This window comes from Cuculus canorus, chromosome 1 (genome assembly GCF_017976375.1).
Source record: "Cuculus canorus isolate bCucCan1 chromosome 1, bCucCan1.pri, whole genome shotgun sequence".
NCBI classification, from domain to species: domain Eukaryota; kingdom Metazoa; phylum Chordata; class Aves; order Cuculiformes; family Cuculidae; genus Cuculus; species Cuculus canorus.
The window spans coordinates 51,313,190-51,337,181 of NC_071401.1; the positions used below are offsets into that span (position 1 = coordinate 51,313,190).

The 23,992-nt window shown below is 37.7% G+C and overlaps 1 protein-coding gene across 3 annotated transcripts in view; it reads left to right on the forward strand.

Annotated features, from left to right (window-relative positions):
- STK24 (serine/threonine kinase 24) overlaps positions 1-23,992 on the forward strand; it is a 61,882-nt gene that overhangs the window by 15,879 nt on the left and 22,011 nt on the right. For 2 of the 3 annotated variants that reach the window (XM_054056108.1, XM_054056107.1), the window contains exon 3: positions 21,517-21,573. In XM_054056108.1, the coding sequence (XP_053912083.1) occupies positions 21,517-21,573 (57 nt within the window). Of the gene's footprint in view, positions 1-10,122; positions 10,261-21,516; positions 21,574-23,992 lie in introns of all 3 variants that reach the window. The other variant, XM_054056109.1, reaches the window with a different exon arrangement.

Genomic DNA, 23,992 nt, shown 5'->3' on the forward strand with positions numbered 1-23,992 from the left:
ATCTTCAAGACAGAAAAACTAATTTCTTTATGCTGTTAAAAATGAATATGTGGTAGCTTTTATGTGATGCTGAATTGACAGAATCTTTGCAAAGGAAACATTTTGCAGTTCCACTTGCTTTCTAAAGTAAGTGTCAAGTCTTGTTATTGAATAGTAATAATGTGTCATCACATACACAGATACACGTACACACACGTACACACTTAAAAAGGTTCACGTTTAAATATTGGTTAATATTCTTAGCTAAGAATCTAGGTTTACTTGCTGCAGATCTTTGTTGTGTTTGCAAGCCAGGACTGTCATATATAGTTCTAAGGGTCTGACTGTCTTTTAACTCTGTTTCTGACAACATGATAATCCATCATTGAGAATGTTCAACACATTTATTTTCCACATCTTGAGTGATTAGGAAACATTGCTTCTTCAACAATTTAACAGTTTGGCTCTAATTATGAAAAGAAATATATTAGTGTTTTCTCACACAATGAACAACTTTGAAGCAAGCAAGTGGGAAATGATAGGATCTTAGATTATATTGCCAGCCACTACAGGCGTTATTCTCTAAAGCCTGTGCAATGTGGTGTGTGACCATGTATCTGTTGGGTCCTGGATAGAAAGAGTTACTGTTTATAAAGAACTCTTAAATTGATTTTCTGTAGATTACTTTTGGCAGACAAACAGCAATTCTAATAACAATTTCAGTCTCTCATGTTTTTTCCTTCTTGTTGTAGATCAGTCTTTGTTTCCATAGGTTTCTTGCATATCCTTTTATGAGATGAAGATATGTCTTATTATGTAATAACTTTATTCCTAAATAATCCCTGTCCGTCGTTAAGTAGGACTAAATATGTTTTATGAGAAATTTTTGGTATTTATTTTTTCATAACAAGTTTCAAGATACCGAAACAGTAAAACTTCTACCCCATTTGGAACACAGCAGACCTGATGATTAATGTCCCCTTCTAGGACAAGTTTATGTAATTACAGTATACCTGTTCTGACACCCATTAAAATATTTGACAGATTTTAAGACGCATTCTGTACTTTCAGCACAGGTGGTTGATGGGCATTGCCATGAAGCCTTTTATATTTTTAAAGATTTTCCAGGTAGTCAGAATATTTTGGGGTTGTTACTCTTTTTTTAAAAAAGAAAAATCTGAATCATCTGTCTCTGAGAAATCCTTGTATTGTTCTTTATTCTCTGTTATTCCACAGCTGCTTCATTTGAGCCACATAATTATACATAGCGGTGTGTTAAGGGACCTGTTGCTTGAAGTTTTAGAGGGCTTATATGATACAACTCTACTTGCCTGAGTCCTCTTACTGTCTTCAGATGATGTTTGTGAGAATAGCTTGTCAAGCTTTTGGCGTCTGCTGCATGATCTACATGGAAAGTACAACTTGAAATGAGTATTAGCATTTAATGAGTTAATGGCAGTTACTTTTCCCTAGAAATTTGCATTTAATATATATATGTTAATTTTAGCTACTTTTTAGGGTAGGGAGCTACACTCAAATGTCTTGTTAAATTCACAGAATCACAGAATCACAGAATCACAAGGTTGGAAAGGACCCATTGGATCATCGAGTCCAATTATCTTACTCTAAATTTTTTTTGTATCCCAACTTCATCTTTTCAGACATGTATTTGCGTTTCAGCAATATATGGCATAGTCTCTGGATATGAAAGAAAAATTACTCATCTGAGGTATTACAGCTTCAACACAGTGAGTGTTAAAACCCCCCACCTTATTGCTTGCATAGACCAAGTCTTCTGTTCCTTCTAGGCTTTGTGCTTTGTTGTTGGAGGTTGGTGTATAACTGCTGTGGTCAGAGCTCATTCCAGCAGAGCAGGGAGCGTTAGTGAAGTGGGTACCAGTTTAAAATGTCATTCTGAATATAAATCAATTTGAAGAACATCTGTTTGTCAGAAACCCTAAGATCTTTATAGAAAACAGAAATGCACATACTGCTTTCAGAAACCACGTTTTAAAATATGATGTGTCTTCATGTTCCCATTCTATTTGGATAAAAAGCTTTTGTCTACTGTAGGAGCTAGTAAGTAACTATAGAATATTGTTATCAAAGCATATTGAAGGGGCATGTTTTATATGGATGCATGTATTTCGAGAGGTTCCCATTCCTTATCTGCCATAGGGTGTTAAAAACCTCTATCAACATTCCTTAACGAACCAGGCTTAGCAAAACAGATGGTGATTCTATTGTCTCCCTGCTCTGGGGAACATACCTATCCTTGCTGTCTACCAAATGAACAGTTCATCTGCTCCATCTATTATCTGATTAAATGCTTCATGGATAGAAGAATATTAATTCTTTTTAGATCCCTGTGAAATTCATACAGGAAACTTCTCTGGGTCTGTTTACTTCTTCACATTTTAGGTAACAGCATCCACTGCCTCCTTTGAACTGGAGCAGGGCTTCCTTGTGTTTCTTGTTAGACTTCTTTTTTAATTTTTCTTATAAAATTGCCTAAAGCAGTTTGTCTCTTCTGAGTTTTGCCACACTGTAACTCTTTAGAAGTGTTGCTATGCTATTTATTCTGAAAGATTTTCTGTCTAGGAGTTTGTCATCTCTGCATTTTGCATCTTACTCTGCTTTACATGTTTTTCAAGAGCTTAGATTTGGTTCCAAAGTTGTTTCTTGTGTCTTTTTTAGGCTAGTTTGTTTGGAATCTGTTTTATTTCCAAGATTCAGATGCCTCTCTGATAATGCTTCTTCAGTTCTGTGAATAGTTTTAATTACTGCTTTATTATAACTTAGTAACATTTTCATATTTCTTTGATCTGGGATTATTATTTAGGAATATATAAGAGGAAATTAATTTGTCTTTAAATGGTGGAAGAATAAATTTTTCTTGGCTTTTTTTGCATATATGCATATACATATCACTTTCAAAGCTAAGGTTAATATATGTCTATGGACAAAAGCTGAGGTCGATGTTATATATCTATGTATGCATTAAGAAGTCTTTAAATTCCCTTTCTTAGACTTCTATACATGTGAATATAATTGTAGAGCACGTTCCTAAGGAGTTTCAACGTCCAATATAACTTCGTGCATGTGGTATTCAACTGATATTGAGCTAGTTTTGTTGTACATATTTAAAAAAAATATTGCTGTGTCTAAGCTCATGTTTCTTCATCCTTCAAATGTATCTTTCTAGCACACTTTGTAGCTTTTGCAATACCATCTTTTGAACTGGTTTTGCTTTTTTGACCCAATGGAAATCATACTTCTGCTTAATTTTCTCCCTCCTTTTACGCAGACAGCTTCCCATTCTGTAGAAGGATTTTAGAAATTCTTTTTTTTAAAAAAAAGTTTATAAGAAGAGCTGATCGTGGTAAGTTTCATAAGGGATAGCTGCTGATAATTTTAATTTTAGTCTTTATACCTGTGTGGGTTTTTATTTCATGTCTAGGATGTAGTACACTTACAGGCGTAAGTCAAGCTGGTGTTTATCTAGACTGCAAGAAAACAGAAAATAGCTTCTGGTTAAATTTTATGAATGGCAGATTATACTGTCATGAAAAAATGTGTGCTGCTTCTGTGAAGTTTGATTAAGTGAGCTCTGTAGAATGAGTTCAGGCAACTGAAGTCTAGAAATAAAAATTTATTTTTGAAAAGCAGTGATTCTGAAAGTTGTGTAGCTTATTTTAGGTAATCAGATGAACATGAGGTTGGTAAGCAGTGCTGTGGCTGAGTCAAAATAAATCTTGTATTGACTAGGGCTTTGCCGTACATTGGTGGCATCAGCGAGGCCAATCTCGGAATAACATGGCCACTTTACAGTGTAATGCATTCACTAAGGAGCTTCAGGAACAGTTTGAGGTTTGGAAAACCTGTTTTCCAGAGAAAGACTGAAGTTGAGTCTTGGTTTTGTTTATCCAAGAGAAGGTTTGGAAGTGACTTGATGTGTATATATAAAAGCTTTTCCATGTTTAAGTGCTGATAGTTCAGTATTTTCTAATCTGTTATGCCAAAATATGACAAGATGTAATTGTTTAGTGGCCAGACTAAGCAAATTTCATCTGGTAATGACAAACGCTGTTTTTTTAAAGGGAAGATAGGTAGCTTAAATATTGGAAAAGTTTATATGAGGTAGATTCTGTACCACATGCAGTTATTTTTTTAATCAATATTTGCTGAATTTAAAGAAGCCTAAAGCTTGCACGCCTTAGGAAGCTCAAGGACATTAATGTGGATATGTTGATTATTCTTGCCACAGCATCTAGGTAATGTACCATTGAATGTGAGTGTTTATATCTGGCTTTAATAAGTTTGAAGTTGATGTCCTTTTGCTTTACAGCTATAACTGGTTTATTTAACATTTATGAGTATCTTGGAACTGATGTTACCTTAAATGTATGCTGCGGGTCTGCCTGAAGTTAAAGAACTTGGTGTGTTTTTTCTTCATTTGATGTATTAGATGTCCTGTGGCAGGTTGCATCCTGCTTGTCAGGGTGGGAAAGCAGAGCAGATATTTCCTGCCTAATGTTAGTACTTTAGAACCTACTGCAACAGGGACTGCCACCTCAGCACAGGGAGAAGTGGCACATGTCACTAGTGTTTCGATTGTTCCATCCTTTGCGTTGTGTGCCCAGCCCCAGAGCAGCAGCTGATGCCCTTTTAGGCTCAACTTTTGCAAAACACAGTCACTGAAGTTTGAATAGGGGTTAGGAACACATAACTGAAAAAAAAAAAAAAGGTATCTCACTTTGCCTGCTACAATTCCAGCCATGTTGTCATGACTGCATTTTGTAAGGGGTTGAGGCAATGGAGGGCCTTCTCTGTCCTGTTGACCAAAGCCAAATTCTGTGCGGTAGTCCCTGTTCTAGTCGATGCAACTGGTAACCCCCTCTACTCTCACAAGGCAGCACCAGCCTCCAGATGTGCTGACAGGTGTTGCCTTCCTTTGTCCCAATGAATGTGAAACTTGCATCTGGCTGGACAGCCCTGAGAGGGGTAGCAAGAGTTTCTGTCATGGTTCTGCTGGGCTTTCGCATCTGGTTGGTCTGCTGATTTAAAGAACAAGTTGAAACCTTCCGTTGATGCAGCCCCTAACAGCCATAAATAAGACAGAGGCAAAAGCAAGTGGAAGAACTCATGAATCTGTCGCTTGCACAAGTGGTTTTGCTATGAGGCTGTTTCATATATAAAATAGTTTGGGCTCTTCTTGTTTCAGAGATGGTTGCCTTGCAGCTTGGAACCTTTGTTGTCCGTAGTCTTTACTACTTTTGTCTTCCTCTGTAGCTATTTGCTGTGCTTTTCAGTGAGAAAGAAGTCCGTTGTTTACATTGTCTTTATTCAAAGATAGTTTTGAATGTAAGTTTAGAAACTTTTTATTCCTCTACTTTCCTCTAGCAGTCCAAGGGATTATTATCACTTTCTGGAATCTGCATTGTATTGTCCTATTTTTTGAATCTGGGGAAAACCCTAGCTGGTAAACAATGATTACTTCAAGGATTTTCCTATTTATCAGTATAATCAGTTCCACACTATTGCTTTTTTTTGGCTAAATAATTCTTACTGTAGAAGTGTATCAAGATTGGGAAACATCATTAGTTTATCTCAAAAAAACCTGAGAGTTCATAATGACTATATTTTGTGTTACTTAATGTTTAGGTACTTAACTGTGTCATTTTATTCTGATCTTGTTTCAAATAAAAAAATAGAAAGTTCAGTGTAAAATATCATTTCTTGGAAGTAATATGTTTGTGTTGTGCTGGTTGTGATGGCCTTAAAAGCTGCCTCTGTACTGCTTAGGTTGCTGGCTTCTGTATGATATGAAACACTCTGTGTATGATTCCACTTCTCGGTGAATGCATTTAGGCAGATCTAACAGGGAGCTGCTGCTGAAATAGGTAGCAACAATATCTTGTTCCCCGTCCTGCTTTCATGTTCCTGCCGTTTTACTTGTATTGAATCTGTTGACTGCAGAATGACTTGGTTTACCTTCGCCTGCCCCGTCCAAAAATAACTTGGCTTTTGAAAAGAGCAAACCCCAGACCTTTACAGATTAGCCAGTTCAGATCTGTGGCTTTAAAATTGCAAGGTCAGGTGCAAAAAATATAAATAATGGTGGAGTTGGATAGTCCCGAAACTGGGAGGTCTGGGCAGAAAGAACAGTTTTTGGTAATGGCTTGCTTCTAGCTTAGCTATAATATGAAGCCTTGTATTTGGTTTGGCTGTACAGATCAGGATGACATATCAGTGCTTTCTAACAGTATGTGTAATTGTTTATGTCAAATGTCCTTCTGTATCTTGTGTATTAACTGCTACACTTTCTGCTACTGGCCTGTGAGCTATCTGAACAGGGAGTATTAGTGCGGCATCCAGGTGCCAGCTTTTTTCCACTCCTGCCGAAAAGAGAAGTCCAGCTCTGCCTTGCAACTGGCTGCCTCCTCCGCCTAGCAGCAGGGGCTATTTAAACTTTCAGTGGAGTGATTTGGCTCATTGAGCAAGCGGGGGACTAACTGCATTATTTTTCTCTTCATCTTTTGTGAAGGATGGGGGAAGTTGTATACTGTTGATTCAGCTTAGTCTAAAGATTTATGGGAGCGCATAGCAAAGTCATCATTTATGAAACTACTTTTATCAGTCAACAGTAATACTGAAAAAAGTGTGTGTGTATGTATTTGTGCCCAGGTTTAGCTGGAGTAGTTCCATGGGCTGGTTCCCCATCTTGTTGCCCCAGTAGGCTTTTTTGCACAAGGCTTTGCAGGTAGAATTTGACTAATGGCACTGTCAGGTGGCTGCCAGTCTATTGGTCTGATGTTCTCGTGGACCTTTGAAATATTTGCCATTTTGATTAAAAATGTCTTTCTTTACATACCTCTGTCAGTCTTGTGCTCTTACATAGTTACTATGCTTGTGTCCTATTTTTCATGTGAACATTAGGTATTTTGCATTGCTCAGTTAACTTTCTTTCACTTCAGGATACTTCAGATAACTTTCTTTTACTTCATCAACTTGGGTCAAATGAGTTTTCCTAGGTCTTTTTATGGTCTCTATGGAGATAGTTGTAAAGAATATGACTTTTCTGCTTTTATACTCATGAAGGAATATTATGGCATGTTACAGATCATGTTAATAAGCATATTAAAATGGTTGAATACAGAGTGTTCAGAAATTGTTATTGGAAAAAAGTTAGAGTAAAAAATATTGAACTTCAAAAGGAAAGTTCCACAGTGAATAGATTTATGTACTGTATTAGTGCATCACGTTTCTTGTGTTCAGGAGCTAGTGTTTTCAACCAAATTCTTAAAGTTCTTTCTGTCTACGTTTTTCATTATACTACTAAATGTGTAATCTGTTGCATAACAGTTGGGATAAAAATAATCATTTGGAGCTACTGAGGCTTTCTCTCCTTTCTTCAGCAGTTTCTTGAAACAGCAATTTGTAAGAAGGAAACAAAAACATAGAAAGGCAGAATGGAAGTGATATAAATGGAAGGTGTTTTTAGCAGTAATCAGAGGTCAGGGGAAGAGTCGTAAGGAGAAAAATTGGAAAATAATAAGGAGTTTGCAGAAAAAAATGGTGGTTTTGCACAGATTGGAGTGGTGAACCTGGACTGATACGTAGATACAGTAGGTGTTCTGAAGAAGGGTTGGCCTCTCTATATTCTGTAAAGGAAGCAATGAAATTCAGTAGCAATATGAATGTAAAAGGTGAAAAGAAAAGAACAGTAAAATGATCTTGGAAGTTGTATACACACAAGTGGTCAAAAAAGAATTAAACTGATGGAGGATTGATGTCTGTACAAAGAAGTACCCTTAATTTTGAACTTAATTTTACTGAATGGGTAAACATGAAGAGATGCCAGCATTAGAGCAGTTGTTTTCTGGACAGTGGAGGTGAAGGGGTTCTTGTGCTTCATATTTTCTATTGGAAGTTAGTTTCTGGTCTAGAGAAGAGGCTAATTCATAACCCTCTTGGGTTTTATTAATGTGAACTACTCCAGTGAAATATGTTTAAGAATACAGGTGCAAGTACAGTGACATTTTGTTGAAAAAAAATTATTAATCTCAGTATTTCTTGGATGCAAGGTTTGTTAGTTCTGCTTTTGTTGTAATTAATTTATCTGGGTGAATGAATTCTGTAAACTAATGCTGATTTACTTTTGCTTTCAATTTCCCATTTTGGGACTTCGTATAGTTTATTAATAACCATTGGATGTATCAGTAAAATTCAGTTCCATATGGTGCTTTCATTATGGGTTACATTTTTGTGTTTCTTGCCTTCTTTATAAGAGGTGAATAGACAGATGTTGTGATTGTTGTAAAACCACATAAGTCACTCTTTAATCTTCATGGGCCTCTTTAAATGGAATTCCTGGGAAAAAATCTGCAACAGATTGCAGTTAGCATGTTTTTTTTGCCCCATAAGGTAACGACTCAATAGGCATGATTATGAACTCTTTATTTGCTTGGTGGACAGGGAAGCAGGGAATGACTATTGTCAGCCCCACTAAGTAATAAAAAAGTACATAGAATCATAGAATAGTTTGGGTTGGAAGGGACCTTAAAGATCATCCAGTTCCAACACCCCTGCCATGGGCAGGGTCACCTCCCACTAGATCAGGCTGCCCAAGGCCCCATCCAACCTGACCTTGAACACCTCCAGAGATGGGGCATCCACAACTTCCCTGAGAAACCAGTGCCAGTGCCTCGCCACTCTCATCATGAAGAAATTCTTCCTTATGTCTAGCCTAAATCTGCCTCTCTCCAGTTTATACTTATTCCCCCTCGCCCTATCACTACAAGCCTTTGTGAACAGTCGCTCCCCAGCTTTCCTGTAGCCCCTTCAGGTACTGGAAGGTTGTTATAAGGTGTCCTCGGACCTTCTCTTCTTCAGTCTGAACAACCCCAACTGTCTCGTATGGGAGGTGCTCCAACTCTGTGATCATCTTTGTAGCCCTTCTCTGGACCCGTTCCAACAGCTCCATATCCTTATGTTGAAGATTCCAGAACTGGCCACAATACCCCAGATGAGGTCTCAAAAGGATAGTGATTATAAGGGATGGGATTTTTCACTGTCCTGCCACTGTTTTTTGAAGCAAGAAAAAGGAAAATGACTATAGGCAGATGGGAAGAAGAGTATGGACTTAGGTACACTTAGTGTTCTAAATAAGTGGTTGCACACTCCTTTAGGAAGTGCGATGTGTACAGTTCTTCAGTTGTTGTGTAAGTTTCTTCTGCTTACTAGCTAGGAACTGGTTTTGCAGGCTATACAAGAAGTATTTGTCCATTTGCTTCTACTGTAATATACTTTGGTAGAAGAGTTCTAAACCAAGATTGCCCATTAATTTGAAGCTCTGGGAAATCATAGGCTCAATATGACATGCCTAGGCTTGTGAGAGCTGGACTATAAAGATTCATTTCTATGTGGAAGGGCATGTGCCCAGGAAATATGCCAAAGGGGTTGTGAATTTGAACACTGTTAGAGATGATTCACACTAAAGAAAACACGGAGCTTGTGGCTCTAGCATGTTGGCATGCAAACAGATGAGTCTGCTAAATGTTCTGCAGTAGGAATCTTTTTATCAGTATTGTGACAGAACTTCCATTGTTTTTTTTTCCAAGCAAGAGGCTCTGTGAGCTCTGTTACAACTAGCTTATGGCAAAAATAATGCATTTGAGGATTAATTGTACACTGCAGTGGCAGTTGCAAGAGCTAATTGTTCAAGAATGACTGCTGCACTAGATTGTAGAATACATTGATGAGTATGTGCGGCTAGAAATGAAAATGTGATTTTTTCTCTTGTGCTGTGAAGAAGAGAAGAATTTCATAGTGTTGGAAGATTATTCCAAAGGCAAATAGCTTTTTTTAATACATGTATACACGTGTATAATACTGTACACTGAGGTGGTTCTGCTTAGTCTGAAAAATCATGTTGCCTGTGTTTTTCATGGAGTTAATAGTGCCCAAACTGGAATGAATTATTCTTCACTTTCCTTAGCCTCTGTTCTGCATTGGCTACCCAGCAGATGCGTTTTTATTTTCATTTTTCTTTGTGGTTGAACATGTTAGATGGCTGACAAACCTTGATTAAAGGACATAAATGCGCCACATGCAAAACCACAATGATTTCTTTGATTGCAGGGACCTTTTGGCCAGCTTGCAGTAAGGACTTGTGTTTAGAAGAGAACCTTTGGGCTCATCTGTATCTCCCTCCCCTCAAAGGGATGGCAGCCCGAGGACAGCTAGCATTCATCCTGACGCCAAGAGACTTCAAAGGAGGTAAGCGCCTCAGAAATGCTCCCCAGACAAAGTACTTCTCATCAGTTCTGCACTGCAGCGTGGTGATATTCTTTAGTAGAGCATTACCATGTCCCAAAGGTTTCTGTTCATGGCTCCTTCATGAGGCCTGTAAGGCCTTATCAGCTGATTGCAGCCTCTTAATATTAATGGAGATGCTCATTGCTGTCAGTAATCTTTGTCCAGTTGCTTAAGAATGTGCCCCGGTGTAAGGGAAAAAGACATTTTATACTTCCTGGGTTTGTACTCAGATGTACGCTGCCATCCTTCACTTAATTTGTTTTTTGTATTTTTGGATGAGGTTCAGACTTGACTTTTTCTCAATTCATGGTCCTTAAGGATAGAGTTAGGAAAAACAACCCCAAACCCTAAACTCTGCTTGCTCTGCAAGGTTTTAAAAATCTGAATGATTCCGTAATATCCAGATGATTTCCACCTAATTCTTTGTGTGTTTAAATTTCTTAGTGGGCACTATCCCAGAAAAATTCTATATGATTGCATTTCATTCTCCTGGAGGGAAATACGTCCTTAGAAATTTTTTTCTTAGAGATGCCTCTCAGATGCAGCACAGCTGTTTGTATTCCAAATGCCTGGGGAATTAATATTTAGTAGAAAGAGCAATTTAAAGTAAACTGAAGTTTACCTTGACATCAGGAACTTAAATGCAAAAAACAAATCCCTTTTTTTTTTCCTATAAAAGCAGAATTTTCAGGGGTTATTTTGACCTGTTTCCCACCCACCTTCAGGTCAGTTGTACAAATACTCAGCTATAAATCTTGCTTTTTGTGTTCTTATTCCAGTAAAAGCTATATGGAACCTACTAAGAATATGACTGGAATCATAAGGAAAAATTCCTTGGGTTTTTTGCTTGGCTGTTTTTATTTGTTCTCTTGCTTGTTTTAAATGGCAATATTTGGGAGTGTAGTGGACTGTTAGTAAATGAGTTATGTTTGCTAAAGAGAGGGGTTTTTTTTCTTAAGAATGTGGATTTGGAGAGCATAGTTGGCCCACAGGCCATTTAGTAGGATATGTTTGGTACGAAGTCCTGTATGACTGCAGCTACCATGTTTAACAACTTACTTTGACTTCTTTAAACCCAAGTAAGAGCTTTCTGACTGTAGAGTGCTTTTAGTAACTGCTGTCTATCTAGCCTTCTTATTGGGCTCTACCAAAGAAATACAAAGGCTCTGTAGATTATAACTTAAGTATGTTGAGGTAGTAAAGAAGTGGATCATCCTATGAATAATATTCCACCTAATTCTACACTTAATGTAGCTTTGGAGGAGATTCAGCTATGGATATTGTCAACATCTTGCAGATCCTCCAGACTTAGAATGTTTACAGGTCTTGGTTATGATGATATATCAAATTAGCTTAGGTTTTGCTTGACTGTGTTCAAACGTTTGGTGGTTGTTGTTTTTATGGGTTTGAGGCTTTTTGTTTGGTTGGTTTTGTGTGTGTTTTTTCCAAATGCTGAGGTTTGATTTATGATACTTAACTTCCTTAGTCTAATTGGAAAATTTTCTTTTGTAATAGTCTACATTTCATATGTTGTATATTGTTTTGCTTTAGGAATTTAGAATTTTTTCCCTTCCTATTTAGCCTTTCCACAGTATGTTATTTCTATACCTCTTCTTCTAGTAAAACAGATATTCAGATTCAAAGAAGGGAAATTTCAGAAAACTGCAAATCTCTTTCTGGGCATTGTTCTAACAGTTCTTTTTCTGTGTCTGCAAGGTACTACTGAACATGCCAAAATGAGCGGCAGCACACTGCAGCTTGAGTAGATCTTACTAAGTTCATTCTGTTCCTATAAGACAAGTTAAATCAAAAATATAGTTTATTTTTATTAATGGGTGCCCTCCCCTGTGAGCAGATGAGAAGGAAACACCTTTTATTTACTTCATTTAAGTGGCCTTCTAGAGGCAATGATAGTGGAGGTGGTTTTGTTTGGTTTGGTTTTGTTGGGTATATTTTGTCGCATGCCTAGTTCTCTAGGAATTCAGCAAGAAAGTAGAAACTGGGATGAGAACTGCGAGAGGTTTTTCTAGGCTAAAATGAAGTATCTGTTCATAGACACATTCTGAAAAAAGAGAGACCTAGCTAGAGGTGGGAAGTGTTATATCGTATTTGGAGGCTCTGGAATTTGTAAAATACTTAAATAATTCCATTCAAAGATAATTTGAGTTACTGCTTCATCAGTTTTTCCTGGAGGGAACTGATATTCAAAGGAATATTCTTTCTCTTTGGAGCCTCTCAAATTGATAGTAAAATTCAGTCATTCATTTAAGAAGCAAAATAAATGTTACCCATCCTCTTTAATAGTATACCACATGCTCTACTTTGCCATGGCTAGATTTTTGCTCATACTTTCTTGATGAATGGATTGTCTTAATCTGTATTTCGTAACATGTGTTTTTGTTCCTCTTACGCTCCAAAACCCCAAAGCAGGATATTAATTTGCAAGGTTAAAGATGGCTAATTCCCTGCAGCTGTTGTTGATTCAGTTGTTTTTCACCTTCCTAAGAATGCTGAACAGTACTTGAAGACTGCTTGAAAACATGGACTGTTAGTTATGACAGGATGAAGCACTGGGAAGGGGTAGGGAAAGGATGATTTATCCAGAGAGTATTCTTGATGGCTAAGGCAAACCTGGGTGTTTTTTGCCTTGTTCTCTCATAGAATAATTTCTCTTGTTCTTCAAAGCCAACAGTTGTCTTTCCATGCTATCGGACTTTCAGGTGCTGTGAAAGAAGTGTCTTTAGGAAATACTACAGTTTGGTTTTATGTAATGAAATCTGTAATGACATAATAGCTTCCCCCTTCATACAGAGATATGCCGATCTATACAGCGTTGTGCCATAGTACTAGGTGGAAAAAGATGGAAGCATTAGCAACAGTTTTCATCATTAGCAGATGAATATATTGTCAAGAGAAGTTTGAGTGAAGGATTAACTGCATGATGGAACTCCTGGGAAGTGTTGGAATGATGGTGGCATTCTTTGTTACTTGTTATGAGGCAGAGAGCTTTTTATTCATCAAATATGGAAGAAAAAAGAGTACTTACTGAGATTGCCTTTAAGAACAAACTATGCTGTCTTAAAAAGGTGATGGGAATTGGCACTGAAAGGGTTTTTTTTCTGACTGTCTTCTGTGAAGAGAGTTTCAAAAGCTTGTAAAATCATTATAGCCTTTCTTGGTAGCTGTTAAACAGTCATAGGAACCTAGTTATGGAGTGGTGGAATGTTTTTCTTCTATTTGTAATGGAAAGGGTGGTTACTTACTACTTACGCTAGTATAATTGGATACTCATCATGTTCAAATTTTGGAGAAACTGCAGTGTAAATAGCTTTCTTTTGCAATCAGTGATTCTATCCTTTGTCGCATCTGTTCCATGTGTCAATAGATTTATTATATGACATTGAGCAATCTAGCTGGCATTTGGATAGGCTGCTTGAACTTCAAGGATGCATTGCTTACCCTCTCTGCATTGTGTACTGGAAAGAGTGGAACAAAAGCAGATAGTGATATGCTATTCATTCTGCATTGACAGCACTGGATCTAGTTCTGATTAGGTTTAAATTGAGCCAATAATAAATATAGGTAATATTTATAACTAGTCAAGAAATTCTAAGAATTGAGGCCATCAGGTAGAGCTGTATGTATTCCTTGCCAAAACCATGCAGTAGCTGAATAACAGCTGTAGCTGCCTTGTACTGTTAAACAACTCGGCTTTGGCAAATGGTATCTGTTACCTGTGCAATACTAATCTGTGGGTCTTGAAATTGAAGCGTCAACTAACAACTGTAAAGCTTGCATATCCTGAATTTCAAGGCAATACATCAAGTCACAGATGCCTTCTCTCTAAAGTTTAAAATAATAATTTTCTTGTGTATGTAGTTTTATTATGAAATAAGCTCCAGGGAAAGGACATTTAAAATATTTTGGAAGTCTTTGATACTTTTTGATATGTGTTTTCAGATTTGAGATAATTGGCAACATGTATATTGTTGTGGGAAAAGTTTGAGCTTGTCTAACAGGAGGAGGAAACATAAATATGAAAATGCCAGCCCTGTCACTCCCTCAATGCATCATTTATGGCATCATAGAAAACTTTTTTTTTTCTGCTTGATCTGTATCTTATCTCGGTGTATAAGCTCACAGGTGTCCATGTGAGTTAATAAATAATGAGAACTCAAATGCCAGAATGTGCCTATTCTTCAACCACTGTATCAAGACAGTGACTATTGTGTGACTTGGTGTTTAAAGAAAGTGGTGAATGAATAAACTGATGGCTGAAGATGAACTTGTTGATTGCGAGGAAAGACAAACACTTTAAAGAATTCAGATATATGAGTGATCATATTCCGTAAGGTGTATTTCTCATTTCTGCCTCTTTTTGGGAAGGACGTCAGTGTGATAAATGTTCTCAGATTCATTTTAAACACATGGTCTTCTGCTTCTGTCTTTGGATTGCACAGCTTCTTTTAGGGCTGAACCTTCTTTGCTGAGGGGTGTGGTGAGAGAGCATCTTGGGCATTATCTTATTCTGCCACCTGGTGGCTTTGTAGAGCAGCATGGGCTTTGATACACAGTTAAAAACAGGTGTGAAGAAATCCAGAAAAAGATTCTTCTTTCCTTCCAAAACAGGGCATCAGTGGGCAAGGTTGCTTAAAACAGATAGAGAAGACAAGTTCCATGATCTCTGCTTTTAAGCTGTCAGACTACCCTGGGTGTTCGCATATAAGAAGTTAACAGAAGACGAATCTCTGTGAGGGGTGAATCATAGAATCACCAGGTTGGAAAGGACCCACTGGATCGAGTCCAACCATTCCTAACACTCCCTTAAATCATGTCCCTAAGCACTTCATCCACCCGTTCATTAAACACCTCCAGGGAAGGCGACTCGACCACCTCCCTGGGCAGCCTCTGCCAGTGCCTAATGACTCTTTCTGTGAAGAATTTTTTTCTGATGTCCAGCCTGAACCTCCCCTGCCGGAGTTTCAGGCCATTCCCCCTTGTCCTGTCCTCTGTCACTTGGGAGAAGAGGCCAGCTCCCTCCTCTCCACAACCTCCTTTCAGGTAGTTGTAGAGAGTAATAAGGTCTCCCCTCAGCCTCCTCTTCTCCAGGCTAAACAACCCCAGCTCTCTCAGCCGCTCCTCGTAAGACTTGTTCTCCAGCCCCCTCACCAGCTTTGTTGCTCTTCTCTGGACACGCTCCAGAGCCTCAACATCCTTCTTGTGGTGAGAGGCCCAGAACTGAACACAGTACTCAAGGTGCGGCCTCACCAGTGTCAAGTACAGAGGGAGAATAACCTCCCTGGACCTGCTGGTCACACAGTTTCTGATACAAGCCAAGATGCCATTGGCCTTCTTGGCCACCTGGGCACATTGCTGGCTCATGTTCAGTCGGCTGTCAAACATTACCCCCAGGTCCTTATCCTCCGTGCAGCTCTCCAGCCACTCTTCCCCTAGTCTGTAGCACTGCATAGGGTTGTTGTGCCCCAAGTGCAGGACTCGGCATTTGGCCTTGTTAAACCTCATACCACTGCTCTCAGCTCAGCGGTCCAGCCTGTTCAGATCCCTTTGCAGAGCCTCCCTACTCTCCAGCAGATCCACACTTCCACCCAGCTTAGTGTCATCTGCAAACTTGCTGAGGGTGCACTCAATGCCTTCATCCAGGTCATTGATAAAGACTTGAACAGGGCTGGACCCAGTACCGAGCCCTGGGGAACCCCACTTGTAACTGGCCTCCAACTGGAGTTAACTCCATTGACCACCACTCTCTGGGCCCGGCCATCCAACCAGTTTTCAACCCAGGAGAGTGTGCGGCTGTCCAGGCCAGAGGCTGACAGTTTCTGAAGCAGAATGCTGTGAGAAACTGTGTCAAAGGCTTTACTGAAGTCCAAGAAGACTACATCCACAGCCTTTCCCTCATCCAGTAGTTGAGTCACTTTGTCATAGAAGGCGATCAAGTTAGTTTGGCAAGACCTGCCTTTTGTGAACCCATGTTGACTGGGCCTGATCACCCGGTTCTCTTGCGTGTGCTTCATGATAGCACTCAAGATCACCTGTTCCATGATTTTCCCTGGCACTGAGGTCAGACTGACAGGCCTGTAGTTCCCCGGATCCTCCCTGCAACCCTTCTTGTAGATGGGAGGGGTGGTAACAACCTGTAGCAGGAATGCAACTTAGGTTATCCTGTTGCGTACACTGTATATCTCAAGTTTCTTTTAATCTGGTTTCTTATGCAGGAGAATCAGTATGAACGTGAAGACTGAATTTATACCTGTATTGAAAGATAGATCTCTTTTTTTCTGACCCAGTTACTTTGGCATATATACCAGTTAAACTGAAATATCACATATTGCATTGTGCAATGTGTATCTATTTTGTAACCAGTTTGTCCTTTCCAAATATTAATTGAGGCTCTCTCCAAGGTATTCTGTTTCTGTTTTTCAATACTGTAGCTTTTTCTACTAACCTAGTGATGGTAAAACTTCTATTATATAGATCAACTTATGCTAGGTCTGATTTTGATTAGCTAATCTGTTTTTATTTCAATCAAGTATGTAATTTCTCGCTTGAGATTGATGTAAAATAAAGTGCTTGTCAGAATAGGTTCTGAATGGAATTTGGAGAAGGCTTGTCTCCAGAACTAAACAAGTCTTTTATACTGTTACCCTCTATTCTGCTGCTAATTGCCAGAAAATTAAGGTGGGAAATACCTTTTATCACGGTAAATTTTGTGTGGGAAATTCTCTTTCTTGCAATAGATGGGTTGATTTTATTTCACTTAGAAACAAATGTGCTCACTGTCGTACTACTGTTTTCATGTAGTTTAGTTGACTTCCTTGATTTAAGACTTTCAGTTAAATTCTATATTACCTACAGGTTACTTGGCGCTTTTACTTGCGAGTCGTCTAGTCCTTCTCTTTTGGGCTTTGTGTTACATTATCCTGTGCAACCTCTCCTTTCCTCAAGACAGGTGATTTAGAAACATTTTCATTAATCAAGCCAATGCTGTGGCTTGATTGTTTTAGATCAATCTCTCGTCTCACAGTGCTAAGAAATGTATTAGTATGTTCTTCTTGTAAAAAAAAAAAAGTATATGTATATACGCACAAAGCATCTCTAAAGATAGGCCTCTCCATGTTTGTTCGAATGTTTTATTAACTTCATAAGGTCTTAGAAAGAAACATTTTCATCGTGATTACTTATTCCTGTATATGTCATCTGCACTCCTGATTTTGGTTAAAATGTGCTTCTGAGACTCTAGAGGAGCTTTTTGGTGGATGGCTGTTTTTTGATGTATAGTCCTTGATTGTTACATATTTGAAGTTCTTTACTTCCTGTAACTATACTTGCTTTACAAATACTTTCATGGTATAACAGTGACTTAATGAAGAACACTTTATTAGAGGTAAAGCTGCTGTCATAAAGTTTTTCTGTGGTTCCAGACTTAAAATCAGAAGTCAGTCTTCAAGAAGAGCAAGTTAGTTTGGAAAGGATTTACAGAAACTCTGCCTTTCTGTAACAGATTCTGTTAGATTCCAAAGCTGTTCCTTTCCTCGGTATCATTGCATCAGTGTAAAACCTCTTGTTCCTACTGTGAAAAAGGAAATGTTCCAAGTGCCCTCATTAATGTGCTCATCTATGTTTGTAGAGAAATAATAATCCTAAATTTGGGTTGATGACTCACCATGACTTCACTGTATTTGGAAGAAATTTCAATGCTGTGTTGTGACTGATGCTTAAAAGCAGAAAACTGGTCTTATTTCAGATCTTAAAATGGAGCACTTCATGTTGCTAGTCTCAGTATATAAGTGATTATGTGGAATATTTAATTACTAATCTAAGCCATGGAATAAAATTTAGTGCTTTTGGTGTTATGTTTGAGAGGAAGAAGAATATATACAGAAGAATGTGAGAAGTGCAAGCAAAAAAAAAAAAGAATTTGGGCAGCTTTAAAAAGGAGGGTGACTGTAGGTGTTGGGTAATGTGAAGTATGCCAGAAATACTTGGAAAGGAAGGAAAGAAGGAGGCATGCTGCTCTGTTAATTGACAGTAGTGCTCTGCTATATATAGGTTACTGGATCTAAGGTAGAATATGTATCAAGCAACTCAGTGAAACCTAAAGCATTTCTTTGTCTTTTCTTGTTAAGTAATCTTAAATAAGAAAATAAGCTAAAAAAACTTTCAGCAAGAATTAGTTTAAGGTGGTAGTAAGATTCACTATCACAGTAATTAGATATATTCAGGTACTTCATATGAATGATGAAAACTTAAAAAAAACCCCAAACATCCATGAAGTCAAGTACTATTTTTATGGCAAGGGGGAAGGGGAAACCATAGGGAATTAAGAATGACATTGAATCTAGGGCTACCGATCTTAAAATGCCATAATTGTAATAGATTGCTACTGCTTAGCTTCACACTGGGATACAGATACAGTTATGTGTGTGTTCCCTAACTGCATTTCCATACTTTACTTGTTTTAAAATGTAGCATTACTGAGTTTACTCAGTCCATGCCTTTTATATTGCAGATATAGACATGTGGCCCCAAGCGGCTGATAGTGAAAGTTTCAGGAGAAAAGAATGAGGAAACTAGGAAAAGAATTGAAAAGGAGAAATGATAATCTGAAAAGGCTATGATTTGTTTAATTTGTAGTTGTGTAATTGTGTTATGTGGCTTTGTAATGAGGTAATTAAAATTATATTCTTAATAGATTTTTTTTTTTTAGATATTTTATACTACCTCTAATTTCGAATTTTCACCTGGTGAATTTAGGAGCTAGTTTTATGGAGTGTTTCTCTTCTGGGAAATTGTATTTTGTTTCAAATTGTTACCTCCTTAGATCTGTAAGGTAATTGAGATGATACAAAAGGGAAGATGCGTCTTTTATTGACTTCTTGGTGTTAGAGTGTTGTGTGTGTCTGTGTCCCATTTTTGAGAGGATCAAGGGGTTCATTTGTCCTACCTTGTTCTTTCCCACGCAGGCATCTCTATTGAAATAAATCTTAGTGATAAAGTTGACGTGTATGTGTTTTAAACTACTATTAAAATTAAATGTAAATTTTTCAGGCACATAAAATTTGAATATTCAGGGAGTTTCATGCAGTTTTTTAAAAGGCACATTATCAGGATGAAGTAAAATATGTATGTAAAATTTTAATTGCATTTAAGAAGATTTATGAAGATATAATTACTTACTCTAAGACACCTCTCAGTAGCGTACTTGTTCTGGAGATGTTAGGACCTGAAGCCTTGAAGGGACAGGAAAAACTGAGAAATTCTTAGCAGCAAAAGAAGTATTTCAGTTCTAAGGGACTCTCAAGATCAGTTACAATTCTTGGAATATCTGTGGTGTCTGCAGAAAATAAACATTATCAAAATTCTGTATCTAGGTACTAAGATTATATTTCAAAGTTACTTTTTCTCCCTAAAATATGTGTTCCAGCTCTTTTAAAATATTTTAACAGGATTGTGTTTCTCAAATAATAGTAGTTGATTCCTGAAGAAGGGTATCTAAATTTAGCTGGATCTGTGTTTTAAAGATGATGCATGATGAAGGAACTGTAATCCAGGGTCTTACCTAAAAATAGTACAGTTTGTGGAACTGATGGAGGTAGGTGAGAAGAGCTGTGTGCATTTACCTACAGAAGGTACACTCTGAGACCAGAAAGGGGACAGATGCGGGTGGAGCTACAGCTATAATAATGACTGAAAGGCTTAAGCGATTACAAAGGACTAAAATTTTATAATCTCTTGGGGGATTTAGAGAGAATTTTGTTCTGCAATACATTTATCACTCTTCTAAAAATGTTAATCCGTCTTTATAGATGAGTATCCAGAGTCTTACCTCCTCTGGCTGTGAGCTGTTATTTTTACATCAAGTTTGATTTTGCAGTATGAAGAATATAAATGGTTTTGCTATTTATTGCTCTGAGAGGACTCTATGTTTCTATGCTAGAAGTCCTGTGAATATTTAGTGCATAGTGTTTAAAACTAACAAACCATAGTGTAACTGATAATCGTAAAAGCTAAAACAAAATCCACCATATGCTCCTTACAGCAATTTCCTTTGAATATCTATCGGGTAGATTTGTGGCCTTGCTTTAGAGCATGCTTCAAGGCTGGTGGTACAAGGTAGAGGTGGGCTGACTGCCTCTCTTGGTGCATTTGGGAATAAGATGCTGCAAATAGCAGAAATAAATGTTTGAGTCCAGTCTCTTTCTTAGCATACTGTATTGCATACCTTCTTTTAAACATTCCTATAATATGTATTAAGCTTTCCCTTGAGAATACAATAGCTTGATTTTTTTTTTGTTAGCTGCTTTAACTAGCTAAACTAGCAAATTGCTTTATTACTAGTTTACTTAATCTTTCTTGAACACAGTTGTCCAAAATTCTCTACTGTATAACAGATGCATAAGCATTAATGGAGAAAACTTACTGCTATTCTTCCTAAGGAAAGGAAATATATTTTATGTAATGTAGTTATTATTTGGTATTTTCAGTCTCCATAATCAAGGCTTTAAAATGTAAGTTTATTCTCCTCCATTTTCATTGAATGGCCCCATCTGTCTCTTCCCTGTCTTAGAAGAATACTTCTGCAAACTGTACTAAGGAATGTGATAAGAACATCTAGGTGGGTGGCTTTTGGGAGTTGATATACTGGTGAACTCAGTGGCTCAGAGTAACTCTCCAGTTCTAGTTGGCATAAAGGCAAGAGGTTTTCTTCTGCTACTTGACTCTTTGGTAGGGATTAAAGAGAACTTTCTTCTTTCCTGGATACTGTCTATATTCTAGTAGTACAAGTATAGATACAAAAAAGAGGTACCATGAAATGAGCTTGAGTGTGATTTAAAGGATAAGCGACATTTATTTGGCAGTAATGAACTTCTAACATCTGTGCTCTTACCCACTGGTAAACGTGAAGTAGCTTTCCTCTTGTTAATTTAGAGGAACAGAATTAAACTTTTGTGAACACACGCAATTGTGTAAATACCTTGTGACCAACTAAATAATTCCTTATCAGATGAGGCTAAAAATAATACATGTCAAAGAATAATCCAGAGATATTTTGGAGGTACAGCTAGACTTTAGTGATGTTTCAAAACTGTAGATACTTTCTTCAGTAAAAAGAATGGAACAAGTCCAATCAACTTAATTACTTGTTTATTTTTTTTAAAAAAAAACCTTAATACCTTTTTTGTTGGTTTTGTTTTGCAGGATACGAAATTATGGATAATAATGGAATATCTGGGTGGAGGCTCTGCCCTTGATCTAGTAAGTAAATTACATAGGATTTTTGTTATTTTACCTCATATAATTATTTTCCTATCTTATAATTCTGGAAACTGGAATATGTCATTTGGCTGTGATAGTGTTTGCTTCTAGTCAAGGGGAAAAAATTGTCAATGCCAGGAAAATGTTATTTTCCATGAGGCAAGACTGATTATTTGTATAGATGGAAGGGAGCTAAGCAACATAATATTGGAAGCAGGACATAAACATCTTAGAATGCTAATCTTCAGTCAGCCAGAGAGCACTAATGGCTAAAACCATTCTTTTTCTGTCTCTTAATTCTGCCACCACAAGTTCTCCTAGTGTATACATTTTAACATATCTTTCCCTCCTCCCTCCCCCAAACAAGCAAAAGTTTCTGTGTTTGAAGTCTCACTGACGTCTAGAGACAGAAACACAATTTACACTAGTGTTAGAAAATATATTTCAAAAAAAAAAAAGAGGAGCTGTGGGCTCTGATGACTGTAGAGAGGTCTTAGAGAGATCTGGTTAAACCAGAGAGCTGGTCAATCACCAACTGTATGAAATTTAACAAGAACAAGTGCTGGATTCTCCACCTGGGTCAGGGTAGTTTTGGTTATATGTACAAACTGGGGGATAATAGTCTGGAGAGCAGAACTGTGGAAAGAAATCTGGGAGTTTGGGTTGATGGCAGGTTGAGTATGAGTAAACAGTGTGCCCTGGAAGCCAAAAGGGCCATCTGTGTCCATCAAACACAACATAGCTAGCAGGTAGAGGGAGGCGATTGTTCCACTCTATGCTGGACTGATGTGGCGCTACCTTGAGTACTGTGTACAGTTCTTGGTGCCTGAATACAAGGACAACTATTAGAGTGTGTCCAGAGGAGGGCAACCAAGATGGTGAAAGGTCTCTAGGGCAAGACTGGTGATGAGCCACTGAGGTTACTTGGCATGTTCAGCCTGTAGAAGAGAAGGGTGAGAGTGACCTCATCGCAGGCTACAACTTAACTCATCTAGGGTATTAGAGCAGGGTTGGTGATCTCCTCTTTCTGGTGCCCAGGGATAGGATGTGAGGAAATGGAATGAAGCTATGTCTGGGGAAGTTCAGATTGGACATTAGGAAAAGGTTCTTCATAGAGCGGAATGGTCAGTCAATGGAACAGACTCCTTCTGGAAGTGGTCACAGCACCTGATTCTGTCTGATTCTATGGTGTATTTTCTATTTCTGGATTCCATGCAGAAAAATGAAATAGAACCTTGTAAATTTGTGAACTGTATCTCTTCTGTTTCTCTTCCAGCAAAGATTTTTATTTATTTTTTTTTTAATTCTGCAAGGAGATCTGCTTAATAAAGTATGATTTTTAGGGATAGAGTTCAGGATATTTGAAAGACTAGATTAACCACACTAGATACAGTAATAAAAAATTACCCACTTTTGAATTGTAATTCAAAAGATTCAGTGCGGATTGTTTTCCGTGGTGGGATACTGGCCATTCACTTTACAATGAAAAAAAAATAAAATCAAATACCCTCTTATATTTATTGAGGGCTTTAAAAATACTATATAGAAATAAAAATGGATGATTTAAGTATGTGAAGATAGTCGTATCAATTGAGACCAAATGTCTCTGTAGCATAGTTTGCTATTCTCATCTGGGGCGACTAATAAATGCTTGAGGAAAGAGCAAAAGCTAAAAGCCGTCTGTACAAGGATTCTGCTGGTGACATCCAGAAAACGGGAGGCAGTAATAAATGCAGGCTTCCTGCAGTTATGCTGCCGTATTTTAATTGCAATTACCTTTTAGAATCCATTTATACCTTCAGTTTTCATATCCTGTTAGAAGGAATCCTATGGTTGTGTAGAAATGAAAAAAGATATGCTGAGAAAGTTTTATTTATTGTTGTGGTAGCTTTTTCCTGACAGAAGAGCAATTAAAAACTGGGTTTGTTTTTGTGAATTATTTATTACTTTTATAGCTTGCTGGAGCACAAAAAAAGAACAAAAAGGAAACAGAAGATATGATATTTTCTTGTTGTCTTGTTAATGACTTGTGTGATGACTACATGTTTGTTCCCTAAGTTTGTTGCCTAGAAATAGTACAAAGTCTTTGGTCACATCCTGAAACGTTGTTGAAGAAATCGTGGCTCAGAACTGAAATCATCCTATAAGTGTATATTAAACGTCTTGCTTCATTCATTTTCGGTATATGTTCTGCTGCATGTTTTCCTAGTTCTAACATGAACATTATAGTCCTCAGCTGGAATCTTAGTAGGATTACTGGCCCACTTTGTCACGTTTCTGTACTTGAGGCAAGAGTGAACGGGAATCTTGAATTCCATGTTTGAAGTGTATACATGTCATGTTAGTCTGGTGTTTTCTGTAATTAAATATACACTGACTGTCTTGAAAATGTCACCTCATAAGAGAAAGTACATTTAAT